This window comes from Tursiops truncatus, chromosome 14, assembly GCF_011762595.2.
Source record: "Tursiops truncatus isolate mTurTru1 chromosome 14, mTurTru1.mat.Y, whole genome shotgun sequence".
Lineage (NCBI taxonomy): Eukaryota > Metazoa > Chordata > Mammalia > Artiodactyla > Delphinidae > Tursiops > Tursiops truncatus.
Window position 1 is genome coordinate 75,822,340 of NC_047047.1, and position 27,699 is coordinate 75,850,038.

The 27,699-nt window shown below is 40.6% G+C and overlaps 2 protein-coding genes across 7 annotated transcripts in view; one reads left to right on the forward strand and one right to left on the reverse strand.

Annotated features, from left to right (window-relative positions):
- The window catches only part of SMC6 (structural maintenance of chromosomes 6), an 80,343-nt gene extending 56,006 nt beyond the window's left edge, over window positions 1-24,337 (forward strand). The window contains exons 21-28 of one of the 6 annotated variants that reach the window (XR_012325805.1): window positions 130-267; window positions 1,254-1,399; window positions 4,735-4,860; window positions 7,727-7,832; window positions 11,182-11,334; window positions 14,497-14,594; window positions 17,124-17,217; window positions 17,958-24,337. Coding sequence is in view for 3 of the 6 variants with exons in the window: in XM_019943246.3 (XP_019798805.1) it covers window positions 130-267; window positions 1,254-1,399; window positions 4,735-4,860; window positions 7,727-7,832; window positions 11,182-11,334; window positions 14,497-14,594; window positions 15,431-15,545 (882 nt within the window). In the remaining 3 variants the exon portion in view is untranslated. Of the gene's footprint in view, window positions 1-129; window positions 268-1,253; window positions 1,400-4,734; window positions 4,861-7,726; window positions 7,833-11,181; window positions 11,335-14,447; window positions 14,595-15,430; window positions 15,922-17,123; window positions 17,337-17,957 lie in introns of those variants that run through there. The other 5 variants (XR_012325806.1, XR_002177926.3, XM_019943249.3 and 2 more) reach the window with 5 other exon arrangements.
- Window positions 21,788-27,699, reverse strand: part of VSNL1 (visinin like 1) — a 97,577-nt gene continuing 91,665 nt past the window's right edge. Inside the window, exons 3-4 of the mRNA XM_004324944.4 lie at window positions 27,286-27,501; window positions 21,788-22,774 (exon numbers count right to left, since the gene is read on the reverse strand). Of these exons, the coding sequence (XP_004324992.1) occupies window positions 22,577-22,774; window positions 27,286-27,501 (414 nt within the window). The 3' untranslated portion in view covers window positions 21,788-22,576. The remainder of the gene's footprint in view (window positions 22,775-27,285; window positions 27,502-27,699) is intronic.

Consider the following 27,699-nt stretch of genomic DNA (forward strand, 5'->3'; position numbering starts at 1 on the left):
AACTTAATAACACTTGCCTCTTAAAGCAGCATAATCCTGTCCACTTTATTGAGTTGTCAATTAGTTTATACCTATGCTGATAATTTTTTAAAGCAATCTTTATAGATTATTTTGGTTTTATTTAAACAGGATGAATTAAACCTTGCTGATTCCGAAGTGGATAACCAAAAACGAGGAAAACGGCATTATGAAGACAAGCAAAAAGAACACTTGGATACTTTAAATAAAAAGAAACGAGAATTAGATATGAAAGAAAAAGAACTAGAGGTTATCCATCATTTTTTTTAATATTTTGTTTACACCCTTAGTCATGATTATTAAAGTGTGTTTTCCTAATGTCATGTTTTCCAAACATAGACATGTTGTCCGATGACTATCTGTTTTGTATGAAGTAACAGCTGTTTCAGTGAATCAACAGAGGAAAAGACTGAGGGACTCTCAGTGTGGGGACTTCTTAGATCAACATGAAGAGGACTTTAGGCAGCACTGCCACGGCCCCATGTAGTGTCACTGAGTGATTTGGAAAATGGCATGCCCTCCACTGAAATAGTTCCTTAAATGCCCAGGTTGGCAAGTGCATACAGCTTTATGTCAGAAAAATGCTCCCCTGCCTCTGAGTAACTTGGGTGTGAGCTGGGTTGCAGTTCAGCTCCCACTTACTAGATAACGTTTGTTGACAACTGAAAGCAGCAGCCCTGTTTTTAGAGGAGAGTAAGTTGAGGGCAACCGTGGTTTAACCTAAAAGAGATGAATTCCAGCTTTGCTTTTACATGTCTTAGGAAAATGATTTAAACTCTGTAATTCATTTCCCTACTTGTTTAAAACTTACTGTACTACAAAGGTCATGAATATAAATACTATGTTTGATATGTTACAAACACGAGGGTCTTTGTGTTTTCAGTACTACTTGATGTTCAGAATCCATCCTAAAACACACAGAATGCTATGTCTGACCTCAGCACCCTGGATGCCAAACCTTTCATAACTGCTACTTGAAATTTGTTTCACTAGGAAGTTATGGAGCTCTTACAAATTATTAAAGTGTGTACACCAATGTAATTTTCTCTTGAAGATTATGACAACTCTGGACCGTATTCTCAATATAAAGCTTAGAACAATAATGATATTAAATGTAATTAAGATACATTTCTTAAACATAAATTCAGAATTCTATTTTGCATACTTTGGCACAAGTAGTACAGTGAATTGTTATATCAAAGAAGAGTTTTAAAGTTAAACATCTGTTATCTTAGGAGAAAATGTCACAAGCAAGACAAATCTGCCCAGAGCGGATAGAAGTAAAAAAATCTGCATCAATTCTAGACAAAGAAATTAATCGATTAAGACAAAAGATACAGGCAGAACATGCTAGTCATGGAGATCGAGAGGAAATAATGAGGTAAGTGATTGCTCGCTTTTCTACTTTATGATATTATCCATAGATATATAATAGTGAGACAAAAAATAACATTTATATATAAATCTTAAGTTTGGGTAAAGTGTTGCTATGGCATATAGTTATAGCTAAACTAGCCTTTCGTACATGTATTATTAATAATAAACATTTTTCCTTCGGAATTATTACAGAACTCATTACAGAATGACATTTTAACATCGTTGCCATTTTTATACCTGTAAGATTCATATAGACATGAGGATATTCAGCTTCAGAAGTAATCAAAGAAATGCAAAGCAAAACAATTAGAAGCCATTTTCATATATATCAAGATGAAAAGAACACATATTTCATGTCAGTGAGATTTCAGTGAAATGGATATTTTTATATTACTTGTGAAAATGGAAGCTCTAGTTTAGTTAGAGCATGGGTTCTGAAGCAAGAGTAACTCAGTTTGAATTGCAATTCTGTTACCTACTAAACTGACTTTGGAAAGTTATCTAATTGCTCTGAACCTCAAATTTCTCATCTATAAAATGGGTATAATTATAGTACTTACCTTATAGAGTTGTTATGAAGATTAAATGAGATGACCCATAATAAACAACGTATAGGATACATAATATGTTAGATGTTATTGTTATTAGCCTTTCTGAAAAGTTTTAAGGTAGTTTATGTTAAACGCCTTTAAAAATTTCAATTTGGCCAAGTAATTTTGTTGTTATAATCCAAAATGAAAAAAACAATTTGTACTTGGATGTTTATTGCAGCATTAGTATTTTTTTTAGTTGAGATATGGTTGATTTACAATATTATATTTCAGGTGTACAACATGGTGATTCAGCATTTTTATAGATTGTAGTCCCTTTATAGTTATTATAAAATATTGGCTATATTCCCTGTGCTGTACAATATATTCCTGTAACTTATTTATTTTATACATAGTAGTTTGTATAACACTAAAAAATTAGAAATCTTGTATAACTGGATGATAATGATTGAATTACAGTAGAAAATTATAACTATTAAACTTTATGAAGAATTTTTCATATTAAAAAAGGCAGGGAACAGGAGTGATCTCAATTCTGATTTCACAAACTTTGGGGAAAAAGGGGAAGAAACAAAAATAGTAACAGAAGTTTTTCTTTAAAATAGGTAATACCTTACATGTTTTAAAAATATAGTGTGAAAGGGCAGACAATGAATTTTTTCACTTTTATTTTATTAAATTATTAAATATGCTTTCAATGTTTCTGTATGCAAAGGCAAGATGATATGAGAATGTGTTTTCATCCTTGCAGATACAAAAAGTAGTACACTAAGCTGTTTTAGGGTGCTTTCTTTGATTTAATGCTATATTTTGTAGATCTTTCCATATCAGTACATAGGCATTTTCTCATTGTGTTTTTATGTTTCACAGTATTTAGTCATCTCCTACTGATGGATAGTTGAGTTTTAACTTGATTTTTTACTATTATAAATGGTGGTACACAACAAATAATTTTATACATGCATTATTTTGTATAAATTCGGGGTTTTTGTTTTTGTTTTTTTAATAGGATAAACCCCATTCTGGCAGAGTCCCCTTTCTAGGGATTGTACTTTTTTTTCACTCCTATCAGCAATGAGTGCTTGTTTCCCCACAGCCTAAACAATGTGTGATTATCGTAGATTCTTTTTGCTGATAGATATATTTCCTAAATATATATATACACACCTCAGTGTAATTTTAATTTGCATTTCACTTCTATTAAATGTGGTTAACATCTTTTCATGTCTTAAGGACCGTTTATTTATATTTCTTTTTCTGTGAATATTTTTGACGTGAGGAATGTATTTTATCTTTTTCCAAACGGCTGTTTAGCCATTTGAAAAGTTATTGGTCCTCTAATTTTTTCCTTAAGAATGGCCATAGGAGTAATATTTTTTGTATTTTTGCAAGTTCAAAACTTTGTCTCTAGCTTTTGAGTTTGAAAGATAAGAGTTTAGCCTAGTATAAAATCCTCGTTCTCCTGAGTATCTGTGTTTATGATGCTCATCTGTTAAGTTCTATAACTTATCCAGAATGTCAAATTCTGTGATCCTTTCCTTGGTATACACAGTGCTTTTTTTTTTAAATATATAGATTTAAGTCTTACTTCTTAAAAGTTTTCTGGTATTTTACTTTTAAGTATTTTCTGTTGTCTAGTGTTCTTTTTAGAGGTCTTCAGTTATACATATGTTGCATGTACTTTTTCTTCTCTAGTTATTTTGTCTAACCATTTTATGTGGGGTTTTTTCCTGTTTTGTTTGTTTTTCTCATTTCTTATCTGTCTGTTGATGTTTTCTGTGTTGTCTGTTTGTTCCTATGCGTCATCTCATTTTGTCTCATGTCTTTGTTTTTTTTGCTTTTTGTCTACACTCCCTTGCCCCACCTTGGGTTCTGCAAGTTCATGCTTCTCCTCCTCTTGTCTGTTTGTAACCTGTTGTTGTTTACCTGTCTGTTAGCTTTGAATTCCTTGATTTATCTTTTCCTTCAGTTCTTTCATTTCTGCTTTGAGGTGTTCCTTCCTGGTAGCACTTGTGTCTTGTTTTGTTTTCTTTTGTTTTAATTTATCGTGTTCAATTACGGTTTTAATCTGCTTTGTGACAACGTTGTAATAAGTTTTCTTTGTCTGTAGAGAGAGTTTTGCTGCTCTTTCCCAGCACTTTTTTCCCCCCGTAAATATCTTTGTATGTGTGCTTTGTTTGTGCTTTTTTTGTTATTCGTTTTTTAATTGGTTGGATTTTCTGGGACTGGACATTTGAAGGAGGATGGGACGGATCACTGAGAGCCTTGGCCAGGGTTCGCCCTTCATCCTTTGTCAGGATCTTTCTCTCCCTCTCTACGGCAATGAGCTGTTGCCTCCACAGTAGCACTCTGAGAAGCCGTGTCTTCCCGGCCTCTTTGACCTTGTCTTGTTCAGGCTGGGGCTAGGGGGATCCTAATGCCCAAGCTGTGTTCTTCTGTTCCTGCACTGGCATGTGTCACTAAGGGGAACATTTCTTGCCTTCTGGTGCGATCCCTTCCTTGCTAGAAGATCTGTATTTGCTGGTATTCTCTTACGATCTGCCACTCTGGGCCCCACTTGGGCACTTTCTTCACTGACTTCCTCTGCCTTCTCTGGGGCTTGCACTGTGTTTCTGCCCCGCCCTGCTAACAGCTCTCCCCAGTCGGGGCAGCACGCTCGCATTCTGGCAGTGTATTTGTCTGGAGGTTTATGAAACCTGCTACTGCTGGGCCCTCTCAGCGCTCCCTGCACTCCCTGTTCTTCCTATTAAATATATTTGAGATTTTACTTTATGTTTCGTTGAAATAGGCAATATCAAGAAGCAAGAGAAACCTATCTTGATCTGGATAACAAAGTAAGGACTTTAAAAAGGTTTATTAAATTACTGGAAGAAATAATGACCAATAGATATAAAACGTATCAACAATTTAGAAGGTAAGTGTATTAAAAAATATTACCATATATTTTACATGTTTGTTTTTTCTTCGTTTTCACATTCTCGCTTATAAATAATAAAATTAAATTAAAAGCACTTGCATGATTTATTCAGAAAAGAAATGGTGGTAGTGCTTGGGATCCTGGATTTGAAGGGACTTTTATAGTGAGCTTTTTAAACTTAAACTGCATTAGATATGCTTTACTGGATAACTCATAGATGGCTGTTCAGTCTATGCTCAAATGGGTCATTTGGAAGCTCATTGGTTCTGTTAACAGACTGTTTCACTGTTGGACATTGCATGTTCTCAAGGCATACGCGTTTTGATGGGACATGTTAAGGCAGTTTCTCAGTTGATTACCATGATCTACTAGAATGGTGTAGCTCCAGGGATGCAGAGTCTATGTTTTGTTTGCTGCTGTATCCCCAGTACCTACCGCTGTGCCTGAAATATAGTAGAAACTTGATATATATTGGTTGAATGAATGAATACAGGATCAGCAAAACTGGATGTCATTAATATACCCAGAAATGTGCAGATTGACAGAGATAAGTTAACCTCAGCTAAAATCACAAGCAACAGAAATAAAGGACAGTTTACAGGGTAGGGTTGCCCTTTGATATACTTGGATCCAAGGCAGCCCTAGTCTTTCCACCTAACCTCTGTTTTCCCCATGACATTCCCTCAGTAACATGCGTTTTAACTACTTATACCAAAAACTATAATCTTAAGACTATAGAGTTTTTTTTTTAATTTAGCTCTAGTACGTATGGGGAAATTCAAATAAAGCCGTAATGAGAAACGGGCTTTGCATGTTTGACCATATTCCTTAACTAAAATATAGCTTAGTTCTTGAAATGTGTATTTCAGTTTTATATGCATGTTATTAGGACTTAAAGAGTTTTTAATTTTATCCTTTTGAGGCTGCCTTGCAGTTTTGTTAGGTGGGACCAGAGCAGGCTTTGGTGAAGGACTGATTTTTTTCCTACCTGTGCAGCTGGGTTCTTCTGGGTCCTCTGTTGATATGTTGCGAGGTTATTCCACTCATGCCTTTGGGCATATGAACTATTGCTGGCTCTGGGTGACCTCGGGGGTTGTTTCTGGTTCTGTTGGGTGTTCCTCTCACCAGCCTCGGGCAGTATCCTCACACGGACACTGAGGAGGACGGTGCTCAGCCCGAGGCTCTCCCTCCCGCCTCTGTGGTCCTCTGGAGCTCTCTCTGTGCTGCTTCGTGAACCGGAGGTGCCTTGACCGCCCCAGACCCTTAAACAGGAAGACTTCTGGACTCTGCTTGGGTTTCCACTCCCCTTTTACTCTCAACATAAAAGTAACTTGGGGCGTTCACAGGGCTCAATTTGTTTGTTTCCCATCTTTCAGAGATTCTTTTGACTGGAACTGTCTGCGATGTCTGATGTCCAGAGTCCAAAAACTCTTGTTTCATAGACTTTGTCCAGTTTTCTAGTTGTTTCACGCAGAAGAGTAAATCTAATGCCTATTACTGTGTCTTTTCCAGAAGCAGTAGGGTTCGTTTTCATATTGTTATTCAGAAAATTTTAGAATATTTTCTGTAAAGGTATTGGTCTTATTTAGTTTTCTATCTTGATATGTTTCTTCACCACTGACATGTTTTATATTGTTTATCCAATCTTGGGAGGACAATAAAAATGGTCAAATTTTTTAAATTGTTTATCTCTTTACACTGGAGAACCTTGCCATTTTATGAGGACAGTCTCTTTTAGTCATCCCATGAGTGGAAGCAATTGAAGAATACGTATCAGTATTGAAAGAAAGAAAAGTTAACAGAAAATTCTGAAAACCAGCAAGCAATAGTTGTGGCAGCAAAAGAGAACTCAGACTATCAGTATTTTCGAATGTGGAGATTTAATACAGTTTAGGAAGGGAATTGGGAGGGAAAAGAATAAAACGATAGTTATTCTGAAGAAAGGAGCCTTAGACTCATTAAGGAGCAAAGATGTCAAGAAAAATAGCCAGTCACCTGTCACCTAGATCTTATTTTCTGAATACCATTCCGCAACAAAAGGAACCAAGGCTCCTTTGAGAAATGGCTGATGATACCGGAGCAGAGCAGGGAAGGTATAGATGAGCCTCTTGCTATGCCAGAAAGTAAGGAAGTGCCCCCCCAAAATGTGGAGTCATGATAAAAGGACATAGGCAGCTTGAAGGGGCTCCACTGGCAAAAGCTGGGACAAGTTGAAGACCAGAATAAATAAGAACCCAGTGAATAAAATAAGAATCTGTGACTGCGTCCTTATAAACAGAAAGGTGGTAAGTAAATAAATGAGGAAGAAGGGAAAGCTCTTCCTTACAGCAGAATGCCATATGACAAATAAGTGAAGTTCACGTTGTGCTAGACAGTGCGTAAGGTATTACAGGTACAACATGATTAAGAGATTGCCTTTGCCCTTTTTGCTACTGTAAAGTTAGGAGGAGACAGGCAAATGAATAGGCAGTTTCCCATTATCTTAACACTACTAGAGTTTAATCCTCTCAAGGACAAGATTCATGTCTTCTGTATTAGGGTGATATATAAATTAGTTGAATGATTGATACATTCATATGGACTGACTGTAATATAATGGGTTTCATTATATGTGGGATGACATCTTTATTCATTTTATAGATGTTTGTTTATTATAAAAGGAAATGAAGTAAAAATGTGGAGACATGAACGAAATATAAAGACACAGGCAAAAATCATCTAAAATTTTACCTATTAAATGGGCACCAGTGTTAACATCTTGGCATACTTTCATCTGGCCTTACATGCTGGTGTGAAGATCATGCTGAATATACGGTTCTGTATCTCTGTAATCTTTTTAATATGCCCAATTTCTTTTTTCAAGGTGTTTGACTTTACGATGCAAATTGTACTTTGACAACTTACTATCTCAGCGGGCCTATTGTGGAAAAATGAATTTTGACCACAAGAATGAAACTCTTACTATATCTGTAAGTATCTTAACTCTTTGCGTGTTAGTCATTAAGAGAATTAGCTGCTTCATTTCTTTTGATGATATTTTGATCTGTTGTCATTGGAAAACAAAATAACTTACTTTGAAGTTAAAGACAGTCTTTGCCAAAGTGTTGAAAATTAAATTGATGTTACTGACTAAAGCCATTACTTTAGCTTTTTATTTTTTCCCCCAGACAGCCACATTATTTTCTTATGGTGATAATTAGGAATTTTATTTTCAGTGATAAATATTTACCTTCTCTTTAAACTCCACTGGTTCCTTTTTAAAATTCATGTAGCATTTTAAATTACGTGGGACATTATAGAAAGTGTATTCTCTGGCCCCACTATAGGAAGCCAGAAGAGAATTACTCAAAGAATGTTCGACCCCATGTAATTGTCTTTGTGCTACTTATTTTGGAAGGTATCCCTAGATCTAGCCTCTTTTGTATAAAGGAAGCCACCACTTTCAAATTATGGAGTCTGTGTGTCTGGATTCTATCACAGTCACATGCATTAAAGGAGGAGTGTGGGATATAGCATTAAAAATAGTGTAGTCAGGGGCTTCCCTGGCGGCGCAGTGGTTGAGAGTCCACCTGCTAATGCAGGGGACACGGGTTCGTGCCCCGGTCTGGGAGGATCCCACATGCCGCGGAGCAGCTGGGCCCGTGAGCCATGGCCGCTGAGCCTGCGTATCTTGAGCCTGTGCTCCGCAACGGGAGAGGCCACAACAGTGAGGGGCCTGCGTACCGCAAGAAAAAAAAGTGAGTCAGGAGGTCAAAAGCAGCTACTCACTCTAAATAATTGGGTCAAACTTTTCAAATATTTGCATACTATTCTTAGTTGCCATAAATTTTATACTTCCATTTTAATACTTAGAATAAGTAATAATTTGCCATACAGATATGCAACTAAGAACCCATCTAAAAAATTTTAAGAAAATAATAATTGAGAAAAAGAATGACAATACATTTAAAAATGGTTAAAAGTCATTAATTCGCCAAGTGGTGAATAAGCACATGAAAAAGTGCTCAGTATCGCTAGTCATCAGAGAAATACAAGTTTATACCATAATAAGTTACTATCCCACTCCTATTATTGTGACTAAAATGAACAAGATTGATAATACCTTGTGTGGGTGAGGTTGTGGACTTAGAACGCTTATACCTTGCTAGTGGGAGTATAATTTGGTAGAACTAATTTAGAAACCTGTCTTGCAGGGTCTATTAAAGCAATTCCACTTTTCAGAACTCTTCAAAAACCAGTAAAATTTATCTACAGTAATTAAAGTCAAAATAGTGGTTACCTTTTAGGGGTTGGTAGTTGACAGGAGAGGACACAGGGAATCTGCTGAGATGCTAGAAATGTCCTGTCTTGATCTGAGTAGTGGTTACCCAGGTGTGTGTGTATATGTGTACGTATATGTCAGAATTATTTGAGCTAAACACTTAAGCTTTGTGTTCTTTACTGTATATAAGTTATACTCTAGTAAAAATTATACTCTAATAAAAGAAAATATTAGGTGTTTGGATAATTTATCCCCAGAGCCATAGCTGTTCAAGACAACTGAAACTAGATTTTCTGACATTATCATCCCTGTTATTCAACAGAATATTATTGCTTTAAGAATCTTCAAGTTTTCTAGTCTTCATTTTACAAATAAGAAAACTGAGGCAGAAGTCCCATGATAGGTTTACTAATAGGCCAGGGATAAAATTTAGATCTCTGTAATTTATCTGGGGCTTAATTCATTAGAATGATACAAGATGCAGTTTAGGAGCAAAAGACTGCATCCTGTTTCTTAGTTCTTACTGTTCTGGTGTGTGTGTGTGTGTGTGTGTGTGTGTGTGTGTGTGTGTGTTTGGTTTTGCTTGGCTTTTTACTGCTTATGTTAATGTTGCTTTTGTGTTTGGATTTTCATAGAGAATTCAGACTTCAGATGATAAATATAAAATTTCAGTGTATGTTTAAATTCCGAATTTTTTATAACCCTTAGAAGATTAAAATACAAGTGAATGCTCACTTGAGAACCAAATAATTTTTCAAATAGTGTTTTGGAAAATACGTGAAGCTGTATATCTGTTAAAACACATATGATAAAACTGGTTGGTGCTCTGTTTTTTCAACTTGAGTGCATATATGTATATCTGGAATTCTCTTAAAATGAAATCGAGTTCCTTCAAACGTTACATATAATGTCTTCTTAGGAAATTATATGAAAATGTTATCTCACTAATTACTTTTATATTGTTCCCATGAACACTTACTAAGAGAAACTTTTAAAAGAGAGTTATGTATTTCAATTGATTGCTGCTGTTACTCTTTGGCCAGTGTGAGCCTCTTTAAGTTGGTCCTGTGTCCTTTTGACATTCAGTAATTACTTTGAAAGCAGTTTAACCACTAGATGTCACTAGAATTCAAGTAACAAAGGATTAACCTGGCACTTAAAATGTTTGACAAAAAGAAATAAAACAATCCCATTTACAATAGCATCAAAAACAATAAAATACATAGGAAATTTAACCAAGGAAGTGAAAGATCTATACACTGAAAACTATTAAGACATTGATGAAAGAAATTGAAGAAAACACAAATAAATGGAAAGATAACCCTTGTACATGAATCAGAAGAATTAATATTGTTAAAATGTCCATACTATCCAAAGCTATCTATAGATTCAGTGCAATCGCTATCGAGATTCCAAAGGCATTGTTCACAAAAAGAAAAAACAATCCTAAAATTTGTATGGAACCACAAAAGACCCCTAATAGCTAAAGCAATCTTGAGAAAAAAGAACAAGCTGGAGGCATCGCATTTCCTGATTTGAAGCTATGTTGCAAAGCTATAGAAATCAAAACAGTATGCTATTGGCATAAAAATAGACACATAGACCAATGGAACAGAATAGAGAGCCCAGAAATAAACCCAGGCATATCTGGCCAACTAATATTTGACAAAGGAGCCAAGAATATACAATGGGGAAAGGACAGTCTCTGATAAATCGTGTTGGGAAAACTGGATATCTACATGCAAAAAATGAAACTGGACTAACGTTGGTACTTTTATTATTAAGCCTTTGGACTTTCAGTATGTTAGATCTGGTTATGACGAGAAACTGTTTTCAGTTTGATTCTCTCACAATAAAACAGAAACCACCGTTACACAGCTCACTGTTTTACTCTAAAATATTTTGAATAGAATAGTTGTCGTTTCTAAGTCACTAAATGATTTTTTTTAATCTTCTTTTTTACTATAAACTCATCCTTTCTAATGGTAGCCAATCTTTTTTGTAAAGAAATTAATCTGTTTTTTTCCTATACTTTGTTTTTTGTCAACTCATTCAAGGTTCAGCCTGGAGAGGGAAACAAAGCCGCTTTCAATGACATGAGGGCCTTATCTGGCGGTGAACGTTCTTTTTCCACAGTTTGCTTCATTCTTTCTCTGTGGTCCATTGCTGAATCTCCTTTCAGATGCCTGGATGAGTTTGATGTCTACATGGTAGTGTTGACTTTTAAATTCTCTAATTTTTTGGTTGTTTGAAATGTATATTTTGACAGGAAGCAATTCATTCTTTAGTTTTACCCATAACAGAAAAGATCCTGCTCTGATAGTTTTGTCTGTGATAAGTGATAAGAGAAGAACCAAAGAATTCCAGTTCTCTCCCTTGCTAACATACCACACTGGCAGGGACCCTGTCCTGGATTTGCAGCCTTTTCCCCAGTTTGCTTCCATCTTCCATTTTTACACATAATTATAAGCAGTTCCCCACATTTGCTTTCCCTGACTCTCGCCACTGTTCTCTCCCTTCCTGCACAGCCACACTTTTCAAAACAGCAGTGTGTGTAACAGGAGGGAGCGAGGACACTGGACTTCGAAGTTAAAAAACCGAAGATTGAGACCTACCTCTGTCACCAGTTCCCCAGCTGACTTTGGGCAAGATATCTATCCTCTTTGGGCCTCAGTTTCTTCATCTGTAGAATAGATTATTAACCTTTCCTACCTTGTAGGGTGAGGTCCTGTCTGTAATGTGCTCACTATCGTGCGGGCGCACAATAGGGCCTCCCAAAGCAGCTGTGAAGCATTCTCCTTACTGCTTCATGCCTCCTTCTTTACTAAATCTACCGTAATCTGGGTTTAGACGACAATATACTCCAGCAAAGCTTGTTTAGCAAAATATAAGAACTTTAATTCGGTGAAGTATGTGGCACCACAGACTGACCTTCCATCTCTTAAACTGTGTCTTCTTACCTCCTCTTCGTTCTCCGTGCGCCAGTCTGCCTCCCCTAATTCGGGTGCCCTTAAATGTTTGAGGTCTTCTTTGTTTTTCATAGTGGTGTTAATTTTCCTGGATATCATGTTCTACCTACCCCCAGCCCACACACACACAGACACACACAGTCCCACAGGCTGCTGTCTACGTTTGGATCCCTCCCAAAGCTAAGCATCTCATTCTGACATCTCTCTTGTTCTCTGGACCCGTGTGCTCGACTACCTGTGAGACCTCATCTAGTGAACAACCCACATCTCAAACTCAGCGTGTCTGAGTCTGAATTTTTCTCCTCCAAGCCTTCCTTTTCCTGAATTCTTTTCCTTGATTAGTTGCAAATTGCCATTTCCAACCCAACACCTAACTGCAAAACCAGTGATTTATTTGTGATTCTTCTTTCCTCGTTACGCATGAAGTCTGACCCCTGTCTCTTCTCTTTTCAAGTATCTCCCTGGTCCCCGCCCTCTGCTCCTTCCTGTTACCTCTCCTGTCCTCGCCTCTCGCGTGTTGTCATCACTTCCTGTCCACACTCTCAGACTTTAATCCTGCCCCTTCGCAGTTCCTCCTTCACTGTCTTGCCAGGTTTATAGTTCTAAAATAAATCTAATTGTAGTCACTCACTTGCTTGAAAATCTTTGGTTTAATTCCAAAGGGTGACTTTGAAACCCTTCATGATACGGTAGCCGCTGACTTTTTCAGCTGGACTGAGCTGTTTGTGATTTTCCAGACTCTGCGCCTCTGCCTGTTGTGCTCTTCTTCGTTGTATGTCGCACTCCGACTCATCTTTCAGGACTCGGTTCAGATGTCCCCTTTACGTAGCCTCCATGACCACCACCCTGCCAGGCAGGATTAGGGACTTCTCAGAGCTCCCTCAGCACCACCTGACATCCACTCGTGCAGTTTTATCATTTTTATATTTTATAGTGTCTAATATTATATATCATACACATTTTATTATTATATATATTATATTTATATATTTTGCATTCTATTGCAATCCCCTATTTTCATGTCTGGATCACCCACCAAATTTTCAATTTTGAAGTTGTCAACTCTGTCTTAATCATATTTCTAACTCCTAATGCCTAGCCCATAATTAGGATTTAGAAAATGCTTATTTACGAATCAGAATTCATATTTGTAAGTGCTATATAATCCTTCAGTGTTTTTTTTTTTCTATGCTGTAACTGCTGAAGATTAGTTAGAAATTCCTCTGAGATTTGGCTTCAAAGCTGATTCACAAATCGTAGAAGATGATTGCTCTTTCCATATAATATTTTTGTCCAAAATGCTATTATGTAGACTTATCACCCATCTTATAAGTCAATTTAATTCTGAACAATTTCTTTCTCTTTCAGAAACTTACAGGTTCTTAGTCAGAATGACATTTTGCCTCATTGAAATTATTCAGAAAAATGTACCCAAGTTCCGAGAACCAGTCCAGTGGAAATGAATAAATATTTCTTGGTACACTGGGCAGCTTTGCTATTAAATGATGGGCTTCCCCAAGGCATTGTTTTGAAAGGACAGTTTTCACTTTGGGCAAGCTCCGGTCACTCCTGTTAACGTTAAGTTAGATGACTTTAGGGATATGCCTGATGGAAGAATTTATAGAGTAAGAGCCACTGAACAGTGTAGCTGGGGTGCAGGGCCCCTGTCTGTCTCCAGAGCCCAGGTTCTAAACCGCCACGCCATACGGTACGGCCACACGCGGTTTCATTTGTCTGTGTTTTCAAATTTCAGGAGTTTTCAAGGGAGGAGTGAGGTACTTGGATTTTTGTTTTTTCTGTTATTTAACTCAGAAAATGGAAGCACACAGTTTAATTCCTGTAGTCAAAACCTGTTATAACCAAGCATTTTTTCCCTATACATGGATGTGCTGTTTAACTTATTTTAAAGATTCAGTTGAGAAATTAGTCTGTAAATTCAAATTGACTCACATTGTACAAATTGTAGAAGGTGATGGGACAGAGTTTTTAGAACACCTTAATCATTGAGGGAAAACTTGAGAGACTTAGTAAGTTTGAATCTGGTCACCTTTGATCCTGTTCTCCTGAGTAATTGAATATTACTGTAGAAATTAGATTCACTCTGCAACATCTAGTTGTATCTTTTGACTATTTTCTGATTATTTTAATTGTTAAGTATATTTGAGGCAAAGGGCTATACTCTGACTATAGGAATTCCTGGAAGATACATGTTATTCAGTTATTTTCCCCTAATAATTTTAGATACTATCTTTCACAGTATGTATGAATTGCTTGGCATCATAGATAAGATAATGGATGAGCCTTGGATAAAAATCCAGGGGTTCATAACAACCAGTAGAATGTTCCTTTCACAGGAACATGATTGACACAGCAGCAACTCTGACTTCTGCCTCTGTTCTCCAGGATATGGTTAACCGGAGAATTGCGATGGATATGATACTCAAGATGGCAGATTCCCAGCGCTTCAGACAGTTCATCCTGCTTACCCCTCAAAGCATGAGGTAACTTTTTAAAACTCTTCTATGAATTATATATATATATATATATCAAGTATATAAAAAGGGGTGAGAAATCTTTTATACTCTCAATTTTAAAATGCAAATGACCAGTCAAAAGAAAAATTAACCCCTAATCTAGTTCCAGAGATCGAATGTAGTTTTCCCGTGTTAGGTATTTAAAATTTTGTCTGTGTTATCTCCCATTAACAGAGGCAATTTAACTGAATATGATTATTGACTTGTTAATATTTCTATTTTGAATCTGCTCTTCTGTGGTTATCATGACCCAACTAATATAAAGTAATTTTAGTAATTCTGCTTCGACTGGAGAAGCGATTCATGATTTCCCTAGTCTTGATTCTTTTCCTGTTAACTGAAAAGTAGCAGTCTTCCTAAATGGAGAACGCTGCTCTGCTGTCAGTCAGCATTTATTAGGTACCTCCATAGCGTCAGGCTCTGTGTCACTTAAAAGTTGATATTCTTTCTCTAAAGTGGTCACTCGATCGTATGGGTACTCAAGTTTATGACTGGAAATATTCAGGTGACTCCTTCCTGACTAGACAAGAAGAATAAGAGTTAGAGATAGTTGATACATAAATCTCCTTCATTTCCTTTTTCTTCCAAACTGAAAACCCATGGCATTTAGCAGGAAGTTAATTTTTAAAAGTGAAAATTTATTTCCCTATTGCAAGTTATATTTCTCCTAGAATTCCAGATATCAGACATACCCCCCCATTAGCATCCATTTAGACTTATATTTTCATGAGGTAGTATTAGAATTTTTTTTTTTATGAAAAAATTTTCTTGGAAGTTGGAATCATTAATTTTGCCTCCTCTAGTTCACTTCCACCAAGTAAACTGATTAGAATTCTTCGAATGTCTGACCCTGAAAGAGGACAAACTACGTTGCCTTTCCGACCTGTGTCTCAAGGAGAAGAAGAAGACCGGGGTTGATTTACTGTGGCTGACTGTGCCACACCCTCATGTTGAAAGACGTGTAAGGGGAGACGCCCGGGACTATGGGAAATAAAATGAAACTGAAGACATTCTGCGGCGGAGACTCACTTATGTATCTGACACGATAAGCCTAGAAGACCGGCCACAGCCCGCAATTTAAAATTATAATTACTTTGCTTTGAGAAAATCAACTTCATAGTACTGGTTTTAAATCTTTTTAAGTTTGTTTGTTTTTCATTTTAACCATCTACTTTTATAGATTCTTTTTCAGAAGTTTAAAATTTTGTACATATGTACATGTACATATCTGTTTAGTTTGGGTTCATTTCTATAGTATTTTGTAAGAATTAAAATAAAGATCTGATCACCCGGTTATATTTAGTTTTGCTTTTCCAGAATATTACATTATTCTCATTGCAGGGGGTGGGGCAGCGCCCAGGCGGGCTGTGAACAGGGACCAGTTTACAATAGATTCATTGTCTGTTTTGTGCTTATTAATGAGGGGGGACCTACACAGGACCGTAGGAACTTTGGTCACAATCCCTGCACAGGTCATTTTTAACCCTAGAGATACAATTGCAGACTGGGACGGTAGTTTTAATTATTGTGTTTCATCACATTTAAGATGCTCTCTGTTAAGGCACGTTCTCGGAGCTTTACTAAAGCACTGCCAGTCCTGACACGGTGCCTTTCTCTGAGTCCCTTAACCATCATCCACCCTACTAAGTGTCCAGCCTGTGTCGGAACTGGGTTATGACCCACTGGTGCGTCCTGACCTGCAGCGTGATTGCTTGCTTGCTGTAAAGTCCCGCAGTTTGCAGTCCAAAGCGTCTCAAGCTCTGGCTGAGCCGAGAGAGGACACAGGCCAGAGGGACTGTGCAGACCAGGCTGAGGAGAGGGCTGGGGAAATCGGGGCAGAGGACAGCTCCCTAATAAGACACACCCTGATTTTAGAGTTGTTAAAAAGTGTGCTCCTTAGAATGATAAAATACAGCCTGTTGTAAGCAATGGTATTTATGAACTTTTTTTAAAAGAAAACATGAGTAGAACTCCTGCTTGCATTCTCTACGTTTGATACTAGGATTAGTGCTGACCTTTTTAGAAAGACGTGGATACCAACAAGAAGAATTCCCTATATTGCTAGCAATAAATATTTGTGAAATTGAAAGGAAGTATTTTAAGAAAAAGACGGTATCTTAAAAGCAGCGACACTTCTGTAGTTACTGAGAAAAACTGGATTTTGTTTTTGGTGAGGGGAGAGAGTCTAATTTAATCTTAAATTGAGATCCATTGGTAAATGAGAAGTCCAGAAACTGTGCTTTTCTAATCTGAGAATTTACAGAGAGAGAAGATGTGTGCCGCATGTTTAAACATCCTCCACGAACAATACAGAGTCTGATTTTTTTAAAGGTACATTTATAATTCATTTGTATCAAAACTATTTTAACATACATGTGCTTTTTAAAATAAAAAAAAATGAAGTAGAATATACCAAATGCATACATTTTATTCGCTAAACAATTTCAGTGTCTGAAATTTTGTGGTAGTTTTTTAATGTTGTGCTTCTTAATACAGAATGGGAAGTGGAATCCTCAGGTATCCAGGCATCTCTTGTTGAGTTGAAGATTATTCATTGCTTTGGCTTCACAAAGTTTGGGTTTCAACTATCGTAAGTGAAAATATTTTCAATTAATATTCTAATTAATGGTAATATTAATTAGAATAAAAAGAAATTGCTTTTTTGAAATATGTGTAACTTCTAAAAATAAAACTTTAAATTTACCTGTAGTTAAAGTCATCCTTTTGTGAATTGGGGAAGATATTATAATTGACAGAATCAAGCCTCTTCATGAATAGTGACTTGAATACTTCATAGAGATGACTCTTCCACCCCTGGTTTTATCAGCAGGGCAGGAATGACTGAACTGAGTCGTGAAATCCTGGGGAAGAAATGCTTCCTTGGACCTTTAAATCCTACCTTTTCATAACTTTGGGTTAGACATGATTAAAATCGTTCTTAAAAATGACAAATGTGCGGCTTCCCTGGTGGTGCAGTGGTTGCGAGTCCACCTGCCGATGCAGGGGACACGGGTCCGTGCCCCGGTGCGAGAAGATCCCACATGCCGCGGAGCGGCTGGGCCCCTGAGCCGTGGCCGCTGAGCCTGCGCGTCCGGAGCCTGTGCTCCGCAACGGGAGAGGCCACAGCAGTGAGAGGCCCGCATACCACACACACACACACAAAAAGTCACCAGGGAATGGGAGGAAGGGAGAAGGGAAAATTTGGAAAATACTTCAGAAGAATGCAATGCCTGAATCTGTAGTGTCGATGATCAGTATGAGTAACAATATTACTTAAATGTTGTTTTATTAAAACTAATCACATTTGTCTTTTTTTTTTCATTTTCAAAGAATCTCTCTGGCTGCTGTGTGAATAGGTTAGGATTAGAGTTGGGCAAACATGGAAAGCGCGAGCAATCTGGAGGCTTTTGCAGTGATCCAGGTCAGAGGTCATGGAGACTTGGACCAGAGTGGTCGAGATAGAAGTGTTCAGATTCGAAGTCCAGAGGCAGTGAGACTTGCTGATGAGAATACAGTTGACCCTTGAACAACACAGAGGTATGGGGCAGTCAGAAATTCGAGTTTAATTTATAGTTGGCCCTCCATACACGCGGTTCCTCCTGTCCCCCTTGCGCATCTGTGGATGGGGTAGCACTGTAATACTTACTATGGAAAAAAATCCGCCTATAAGTGCACCCGCACAGTTTGAATCTGTACTGTTCAAGGGTCAGCTGTACTGGGGAGCTGTGAGAGGAATCAAGGATCATTGGCCTGGGGTCTGGGGCCTGAAAAACCGCACGAGTGGTGGTGTCATTCCCAGAGCTAGGGAAGATGCGGGGCGGCTGCGGAGGAGAGCGATGGACGGCTGGTGGGGAGACGTACAGCAGCTCTGATCTGAGCAGGCAGCGTTTGAGACAACCATTTAGTTAATCGGATATTTGATGGGTAACTTTACGTTGGTAAATGTAAGAACCTGAGAAACAGTAACATAAGGTAAGAGTCTAGAGATCTATATTTCGCCTGCAAAATGCTGGGAAGAACCCAAATTGCATGCCCAAAATATTTGGGAAACTGAATCGCTTACACAAAAGGACCTAAGGGAACAGTGTGTCATTTTATTTAGAAGCTCTAGTTGACTGTCATTTTCTCACTAAACCCCTACACACCTGGTGCGGTAAGGCTCTCTGAAGACGTCTATTTAAGCGTGTGTTTTACTTCCTGACATGGTTTCCAACGGTGTGGAGGAAATCAGCCTCTGGCCTCTTTAAGAAAGTGGTTCATGTTATTCATCTAGAGACCGTGATCCTGAATGAGGGAACTACAGGGAAAAGGAAGCTTTAAAGCAATATGATTCCCCTTTAAAAACAGTTTAGGGTTATTTAAGAAATAAAAAAGGGGAAATATGGAAACTTATGTCTTCTAAACGCAGAAAGAGTTCAGGATAGAATAAAAGTAAGACATTCAGGGGCATTTTCCTTTCAGAACAGCAGCAGGAGTTAAAGAGACCAAAATAGTAGCTGAGTATAAGCTGGAACTGATAGAACCCAGGCCCACTTGAATGATGAGAGGATGCCCACAGCTGGTCCTTTCTGAAGGGCCCACAGGCTGGGAGGGACACTGTGGTTCTTGAGGATGCCCGTTGCTGAGGGTGTGTGTGGGTGTGGTTTAAACGGAACTCAGTTACAGAAGTTGTGTTAAACACACCCTTCAGTTCATGGCTCACCTTCATCTCTGGTTGCCTCAGAGCACGTGAATGCACTTCGTATGTGGAAGAGATGTGAATTGTGGCTACAGGGCAGACTGTGGCTAATTGTTTTCCAGAGAGGGTGGAAACATCTCTCCCGTTCTTCTAGAAACTTGTTGTAACCTATCAAGACATAGAGTTTAATTTCCTTCTTGACTATGAATAGGTTTGTGACTGTGTTGTAACCAACAGAATGATGGAGAAGTGTTACTTCATGACTATTGAGGCTATAGGGCAGGAAAGAATATGAAACTTCCAGTTTCTTAGCAGGAATACTTGTGCTGGAGACCTGAACCATCAGGCAAGTAGTATGACTGCTCTGAGGCCTCCATGCTGTGAGGAAGAACAAACTAGCCCATGTGGAAAAGCCCTGAGGCCCTCTCAACTCTCAGCTGCTCCAGGCACCTGTTGCAGCTCAAGCTTCCATGTGACTGCAACTGCACGAGACACCCCCAGCTAGAATCATCCAGGTGAAGCTTCTCAAATTCCTGACCCACAGAAGCCATGAGGAATGATAAAATGATTGCTTCTACTTTAAGCCATCACATTTTGGGGATAAGATGTTACGATGCACACCCTGGAAACAATTCTAGTGTGATATTTGCTTTTATTTTATGTGCCTTTTGTGTACTTCTGTGAGAATGTCTTTTTCATTTATATATATTATATGGTGCAATAGATTTTATTGTTTCTTTTTTCCCCTTTCAGCCTTGTAAAAACATGTGCTCGTTGCTGTGTGTACATCAGTTTCCAGCTGAAGCCTAGTATGCCTCAGGGTGCACGCACCACGTCTTACCTAGTCCTCTAGTCATGAGCCACTAGGTTGCCTCCAGCCCCCACTCCAGAAACAGAGCTGTCACGGACATCCTGGGACAAGTCCCCATACATCCTCCTGTGAGAGCTTCTTGGGGCAACAAACCCAGGAGTGGACATGCTGGGTCAGAGGACATATGTACACTTATTCTAACCAATACTACTGGACTGCTGTCAGGACCCTGCCCCAGTCGACACTAGCGGAGCAGAGAGAACTAAAACAAGATGTTTGCTGGCCCAATGTCTACATTTTATTTACTTATTTACCGGTGAGTCTGCTGAAGGGTTTGTTTTCCATAAGTGCCCCAAGTACCCATGTGGCTCATTTCCTTCACTTGGGTCTTCCATTAGTGTCACCTAACCAGCCTACAGGAAGTGGCCACTGCTGCATCCCATCACTCTCCCTCCTTCTTTATTTGCTATGCTTTTCTTCATAGTTCTTACAGTTAGACATGTGTGTGTGTGTGTGTGTGTTTATCATTTATTGTCTGTCTCCTCCCATACGAATAGTGTTGGGTGCACAGAGGGTGATCAGTGAAAATTTGCTATGAATTCATCGCCTGTAGCTTGACTTAACCAAATGCCTTTCCAAGGAGTCTCCCCAGCTCCTCAACCCACCCCGCCCTCAGCCAGAGGAGAGCATATTGGGAGGCACAGAACGTCTCTCCCTGCCTCTACTTTGGACTCACCAAGCACAGGGGTTAACGGCACCAGGACATCCTATTAGCACTTGGGACTGTTCTCTCTGGGGACGGAAGTTTGTTTCTGTCGGGGTTTCGGGTACTGTCGTTGCCCTGAATGTTTGTGGGGAGGTTTGCTGGCTCCCAGTTTCTTGCTGAATGGATGAATGGAATCATCAGGCCCTGGTCTGTGGTCTCATCTAATGCTCCTAAGACAGACAGAGGAGGAGTATTTAGAAAAAAAGGCGCTCCATAAAAAGGGAATAATTTAGCACTGTACTGTCTGATACAATAACTACTGGCTACACGTGGCAAATTAAATTTAAATTAATTAAGATAAAATGAAAAATGCAGTCCCTCAGTCACACTAGCTGAACTGGAAGTGCTCAAAGTTCACATGTAGCCAGTGTAGGTACAAATGTTTCCATCATCCTAGAAAGTTCTACTGGACAGCACTGTAGAAAGAAACGGTCTCATTCAGGCTTGTTCTGAAAACGCAGGCCCGCCTTTAGACTTCTTGATGGAATCTCTCTGCCTTCCTTCCTCCAGCTTAAAAGGGTCAGGATTTTGTTCCACCGTTAAAACACGAGTACACTTTTGATTTGGAAAGACAGCCTTTCGGAGGACGCTTCTCAGTCAGCTAAACGTGTCCTCCACATAGTTGTGTAAAACAGCGCGTGGTAAGCACCACAGTCACACTGAGAAAACATTTACTGTCATATAGTGAGCATTTTTTGAGAATGAGTAAGTTTTATGTTTTATTTAAACTTTACACGCCGTATTAACTGTCCCTCTTTTGAGGGCCAGGATGAAGCATTGGGAAGTTGTCACTAAGTCTTTGAATTCCCAAGTTGTGTGTTCAAAGGTAAATTTAGTAAGTTGTTGCTATTGACCCTTGACAATTATGAACATCTGTTTCAAATTTAAAATTCTGAGATAAGAACTGAGGGAAAAAGTCAAATGTTATAAATTTATTTGGGACATCTATTGCCACCTCTTTGGAAGCCTTTGAAAATTCAAGCAAAATCAATACACATACATCTTTTTTTTTACTTTCAATAAATAATATCTTTGAGTATATGTATATATAGATAGATTTAATTAATGAGTCATTTAGCAGTGTTTTTAAGTTTTATACTGCATTAATTCCAACACAGCTCTTTCCAGATTGATAGGATGCAAATGAGGTAAGAATTAAGGCAAACCTAAACGGCATGCAAATTTCGTACATTTATATTCACTGATAATACAAGCTCTTGTGTGTGGACCACACAGAGGAGTCAAGGGCCCCTCTGTGTGCCTGTCCAGTGCTATTTTACAGGAGAATGGTGACACAGCTTATAATTCAGTTACATTACCGTGAGGGTTTCAGTGCTACTAACATTATGTAATCAAGGAGACACGAGCATTAGCAAAACATGAACAAGAAATCATACAACTCTTTGCAGCACATTTCTGCCCAGGCTTTGGAGGAGAAAGGTTTTTTTTTTAATGAAATGATATCACACATATCACATTGTGGCAGGTTGTTTGTTTTATAATATATGCTTTTAAAATTCATTAGCAAATGACATTCTCATGCACACAAGTGTTTCAAACACAAGAAGCAAGTCCATTTATAGGTAGTCCAAGCAATATTTGTGTGTGTGTGTGTGTGTGTGTGTGTGTGTGTTAATAGCTGCAGACTGAATGGAACATTGAGACTTTTGTGCAGTCCATAGTGTTATCTCTGCTCATTTCTGAATGTCGCACTGCAGAAGTAATACGATGGAAGGGTCGCTCTTTGCAGCTTCTTTGAATTCATCCAGTGTAATCTGGTCGTCTTTGTTCTTATCCATCTTGCTGAAAATCTTGTCTACTCGCTGCTCAGGCGTGAGCCCATCCTCATTCATTTTCATCATGATCACGGTGCCCACCATTTTGTAGATAGCCTTGGGAAAACAGGAAACAGACCATAAAGTTCTCCTATGATAGGGTAAAGAATCTAAATCTACTTCAAAGGACTCCTTCAATGGTTTTAAGCAAGATAGTGGTGTAATCAAACCTGTGTGAGTCTCATGACCAATTGGCTAGAGAAGAATTTCATGTGATTCCCAGGTTTCTGACTGGAGGAAGTGATTATGAAGGGTAGTGGTGAGATCAAGAATAATGGATTAGGAACAGGTTCAGGAAGGAAAATGATGAGCTCAGTTTTTGTGTGTTTTTTTTGCGGTACGCGGGCCTCTCACTGTTGTGGCCTCTCCCGTTGCGGAGCACGGGCTCCAGACGCGCAGGCTCAGCGGCCATGGCTCACGGGCCCAGCCGCTCCGCGGCATGTGGGATCTTCCCGGACCGGGGCACGAACCCGTGTCCCCTGCATCAGCAGGCGGACTCTCAACCACTGCGCCACCAGGGAAGCCCCGAGCTCAGTTTTAAACATTCTGAGTTTGAGGTCAGATGAGAGGCAACAAGCTCTACTCCTTGGAGATTTAGGAAAAGGTGAAGTGTGGTCCCAATTTACAATCTTTTAAGAAAGCAAGCAAGGTGGACCAGTAAAATTTAGCCCTGAAAGAAGTTAGTTTAGGGGGATCTGTGAATCAGGGACTCTGTTCATAAGTCAAAGAACAGAGTAGGAAGATTCCATTTTCCAGTTCAATTAATTGTGCACAATTAATTCTCAAAATGGGAATTAAATGTAGAAATGAGTTTCTTTCCTAGGAAAGTGCCTTAAAAAAATAAATGCTCATCTCCACAAAGACTTGCAGGGGAATATTCACAGCAGCTTTTTAAATAATGGCCCAAAAGTGAAAACAGCACAAATGCTCATCAACTGCTAAACAGATAAACAAAATATGACATATCTGTAAAACTGAATACTATTTTAGCAACAAAAAGGAATGAAATACTGATACATGCTATAGCATAGATAAACCTCAAAAAAAGAAAAAAAAGCCAGATATAAAAGGCCAAACATATATTGTACGATTCCATTTATATGAAATGTCCGGAAAGACAAATCCATAGAGACAAAGTAGTTTCCGGAGTCTGGGGGCACCAACAGGCATGAGGGACCTTATTGAGAGAATTAAAATGTTCTAAAATTGGATTACAGTGATGGCTGCATACTTCGGTAAGTTTACTAAAAATCACTGAATTGTAAAGCTAAAATGGGTGAAGTTATGGCCTGTTAATTATGACTCAATAAAGTTTTAAAGAATGCCAGTTAGAAAGAGTAAACCATAACAAGAGCTTCATTGAACAAGTAAGATGTCTATTGAGATAAAATATATTTTGTTTGCTCATTTTTGTAATTAGAGTGTGTTGATTTATGGTAGAAAAATATCTAGGACATTTGACTTTAAAAGAAGCAGACTATTAGGACTTCCCTGGTGGTCCAATGATTAAGACTCTGTGCTCCCAATGCAGGGGGCACAGGTTTGATCCCTGGTTGGGGAACTAAGATCCCGCGTGCAGCATGGTGCCACCCAAAAAAAAAAAAAAAAAAAAAGAAAGAATCAGACTATTGAAATTTCATTTGAGGGACAATTGGTAGAGGGGGTCCTGATTAACCTAGAAGCCTGAGTGGTATGTGAGGGAAAAGCAGACATGCCTGGACTTTAAAAAAGAGACAGATGGGTCATCCGCACGCAAGCTGCTACTCTCACTCTGTCCTCTGAAGGGTGAAATGAAAAGGGCTTAAAGGAGCAATGGGTAGGAAGGCTGTTAGCACGACAAATGCACCATTGATGAAGACACGGCAAAAAGAAATGTAAACCCACAAAGTCCACCCTGGACCACATCTAACAGCTCTGAACATGGCCAGTTCTCATTTATCGTCTCCAAGATGCAGCCCTGCATTGGGATCATGAACATGACAACCAGGAAATGACATGCCAGATGCAGACTCACACTTCACACCAACCTAGGCCAAGGGCATGTCAGGGTCAGAACTAAATATGAACGTGTTCCCTGACAAATGTAAGGAATCCCTGTAGGCGCATGTGCTTCATGGGGTGCTCCGGCATGCAACGAAATATGTAGCACTGTCTTCTCTGAAAAAAGGATGTGTTATCACAGGTGCTTTCCCAGGAAGAAATAACTGTCTCAGGTACTCTCTTATTCAGCCAAAACTTGTGGACCCATTAGGCCTGTGCCCAACACTCCAGGGCAGATGCACTGTCCTTCATTGGGGTTACGTGGCCGTTGTTGGTCTCTCCTCGCACTGACCCTCCCCCATCACAGCCCCTGCCTCACTCTGCTGTCATCGTCTGTGTGGACACAGGCCCTTGGGTCAGTGAGCTCCTCCAGGGTGGGCACTTGTGTCTCTTCACGTCTGTCTCCCCTCCACCTTGCAGGAGGTTGGCACCTGCAGAAAAGCTGACTACAGGCTACAGGAGCCTAGAGGGTGGTGGGCAACTCTGGGGTGAAGTGGGCCAAGAAGACTTCTTGGACGTGGCAAGATAACCTAGACCTTGAAGTGTGAGAGGATTTGGATGGGCCCAGAGCCCTGAAGGACATTCCAGGGGAAAAGCATGGTAGAAGCAAAAGTGGCCAGCTGTGCGTGTGCAAGAGTGAGGGGCCCTGGATGGACGGTGAGGCCAGAGAAGACATGCAGGCAAACAGACGTTGGCCGGACCAGCTGTCAGAGATCTGTGTGCCTGTGCCTGACACAGAGGACCTGCTCTGTAAGCCTTTTGATCAAATGAATGAGCAGCTCCTGAAGCGCAGAGATGCTGTAAAGACTGTATCAGTTATTGATACCTTGGTTCTGGAAAGGTAGCTCAGCAAAGGAACCTAGAGGCCAGAAAGGGTGCCAGGTGCGGGTGCAAAGGGCCAGAAGTTGGTGAAAATACCGGAGGTGGAGAAGGGGAGCCACATGCAGAGGGAACATGAAGGTGACACGGCTGATTAGAAGGAAAGAAGCTGAGAGTTGAGGCGGATGATATTTCCAAGGGAGACAGAGCCTCGAGAGCTAACTGCCGGTTACTGAGCATTTCCTCCATGAGGGGAAGTGTGCCATGTGCTGAATCGTGACCACAGACTTGGGGCGTGGGTTTTATTACCTTTATTTTTTCACGAGGACACTGAGGCTCTGGTGCCCTCGAAGCCCTGTAGTCGGGAAAGCAGCAACGCCAGGCCTGACCCTTGCTGCTGCTGGGTTTTCCAGTTGACTTGGGAAGGTAAGTGGGTACCAAAGGGAGAAAAGGGACTAAAGATGCCAAGGGAGGGTGGGTAAGTGGAAGGCAGGGCTCCAGAGGCCACAGGAGGAGCGAACTGTGCTGGGGAGCCACCCCAGGGGAGGAGAGTGAGTGTAGCATGGTGGTCATCTGGGGATTTGGTCACTTGGGTTTTGGCTACTGTTTCTTCCCATCAGCCCCCAGTTTTCATGTGGGGATCCACCCTCCCCGATCTCAGCTCTGTGGTCTGGACGGGGCCTCACGCCAGCTCCAGGATGGGACACTTGGCTTTGGCCTGTGGCAAGTGGTGCATTTCCCCCCTTGGGTCACACTGGTCGGTGCAGAGGTGGACACACACGCTGAGACAGTCGGTCAGTGAAAAGGCACTGATTCATTCATCAGTAATTGAGTGCCCACCAGGCTCCAGGACTGTTCTAGGTTCTAGGGATACAGCAGCGAGTGAGGAGAGTCCTCTCTTGACAGTGCTTGCGTTCTACCATGTGAGGTTATTGGGGGCAGTGATAAATGCTGTGACAAAAAATCATGATGGTAAGAGGTTAGATAGCCCTGGGGTGGGGCACGGGCACTCTTCGGGGAGGGGAACGCAGGGAGGAAGCCCTGCCGGGAGGTGAGATGAGGGCAGAGCCCTGAGTGGAGTGAGGGGCCCGGGGAAGGGCCCTGGGCAGAGAGAGAGGACATCAAGGCCCTCACGTGAGGCTGTGTTCTGGGAAAACCAGGAAAGCCCAGGCACCTCGAGCACGGTGTGTAGGGAGGAGTGTGGAAGATTAAGGTCAGGGCAGTGGGCAGGGGGTCCTGGGACGTCTGCACAGGCAACTGAGAAAGATGCCTGTTCCCATGGAATGATGGGAACCTGGGGGCCGCGGGCAGGATCTTGTGCCGTTGGAGGAATGGGCAGTGGAGGGAGCTGGTCTGAGTCAGAGGGCGGCGTCCAGAAGGGCAGAGCTAACACAAGGGCTGGAGAAACTGAGTCCTGATACCATCCTTCGCACCCACTAGGCTTACGTTTATGGGAGATGTCACGCTGTGAGCATGGCTGAAACGGCGATTGACAGCCAGGGCCCAGCAGCTTGGACCTGTGACATTTCCCAGCGCCTCGACGGAGCAAGGGAACAGGGACGGAGAAGTCAAGGCCTGGCAGGGCTCCTGGACGGGGGTGGAAGGGAGCTGCCGTAGGGCTGTGCCCCAGGGAGCCTCTTCCCAGGGGTCTGCCTGCCGTGCCCACAGCAGCCCCGGTCCTGACCACACCCCAGGGGCCGCTGCCTCACCTCAATGATCTCCAGCATCTCCACGCGGGTGATCTTGCCGTCGCCATCCAGGTCGTACATGTTGAAGGCCCAGTTCAGCTTCTGCTCAAAGCTGCCCCTGGAGGTGATGGACAGGGCGCAGATGAACTCTCGGAAATCGATGGTGCCGTCTCCGTTCTTGTCGAAGGTTCGGAAGGCGTGCTGGGCGAACTTGGAGGCGTCTCCATACGGGAAGAACTACAGAGCAAAACACCCAAGGTCAGGTGTCGGGAGGGGACGAATCACAGGCTCCCGACTCAAAGACCACCGCTCGCTGGCTTTCTGCTCACAGCCCAGGCTCTCCCAGCCGCCCGGACAGGGTTTGGCCCAGCGCTCAAGGCCAAGGGCTGGCCCAGGGAGGCCATCTGCCCCGGATGTCCTCACTCCCAGGCCCCT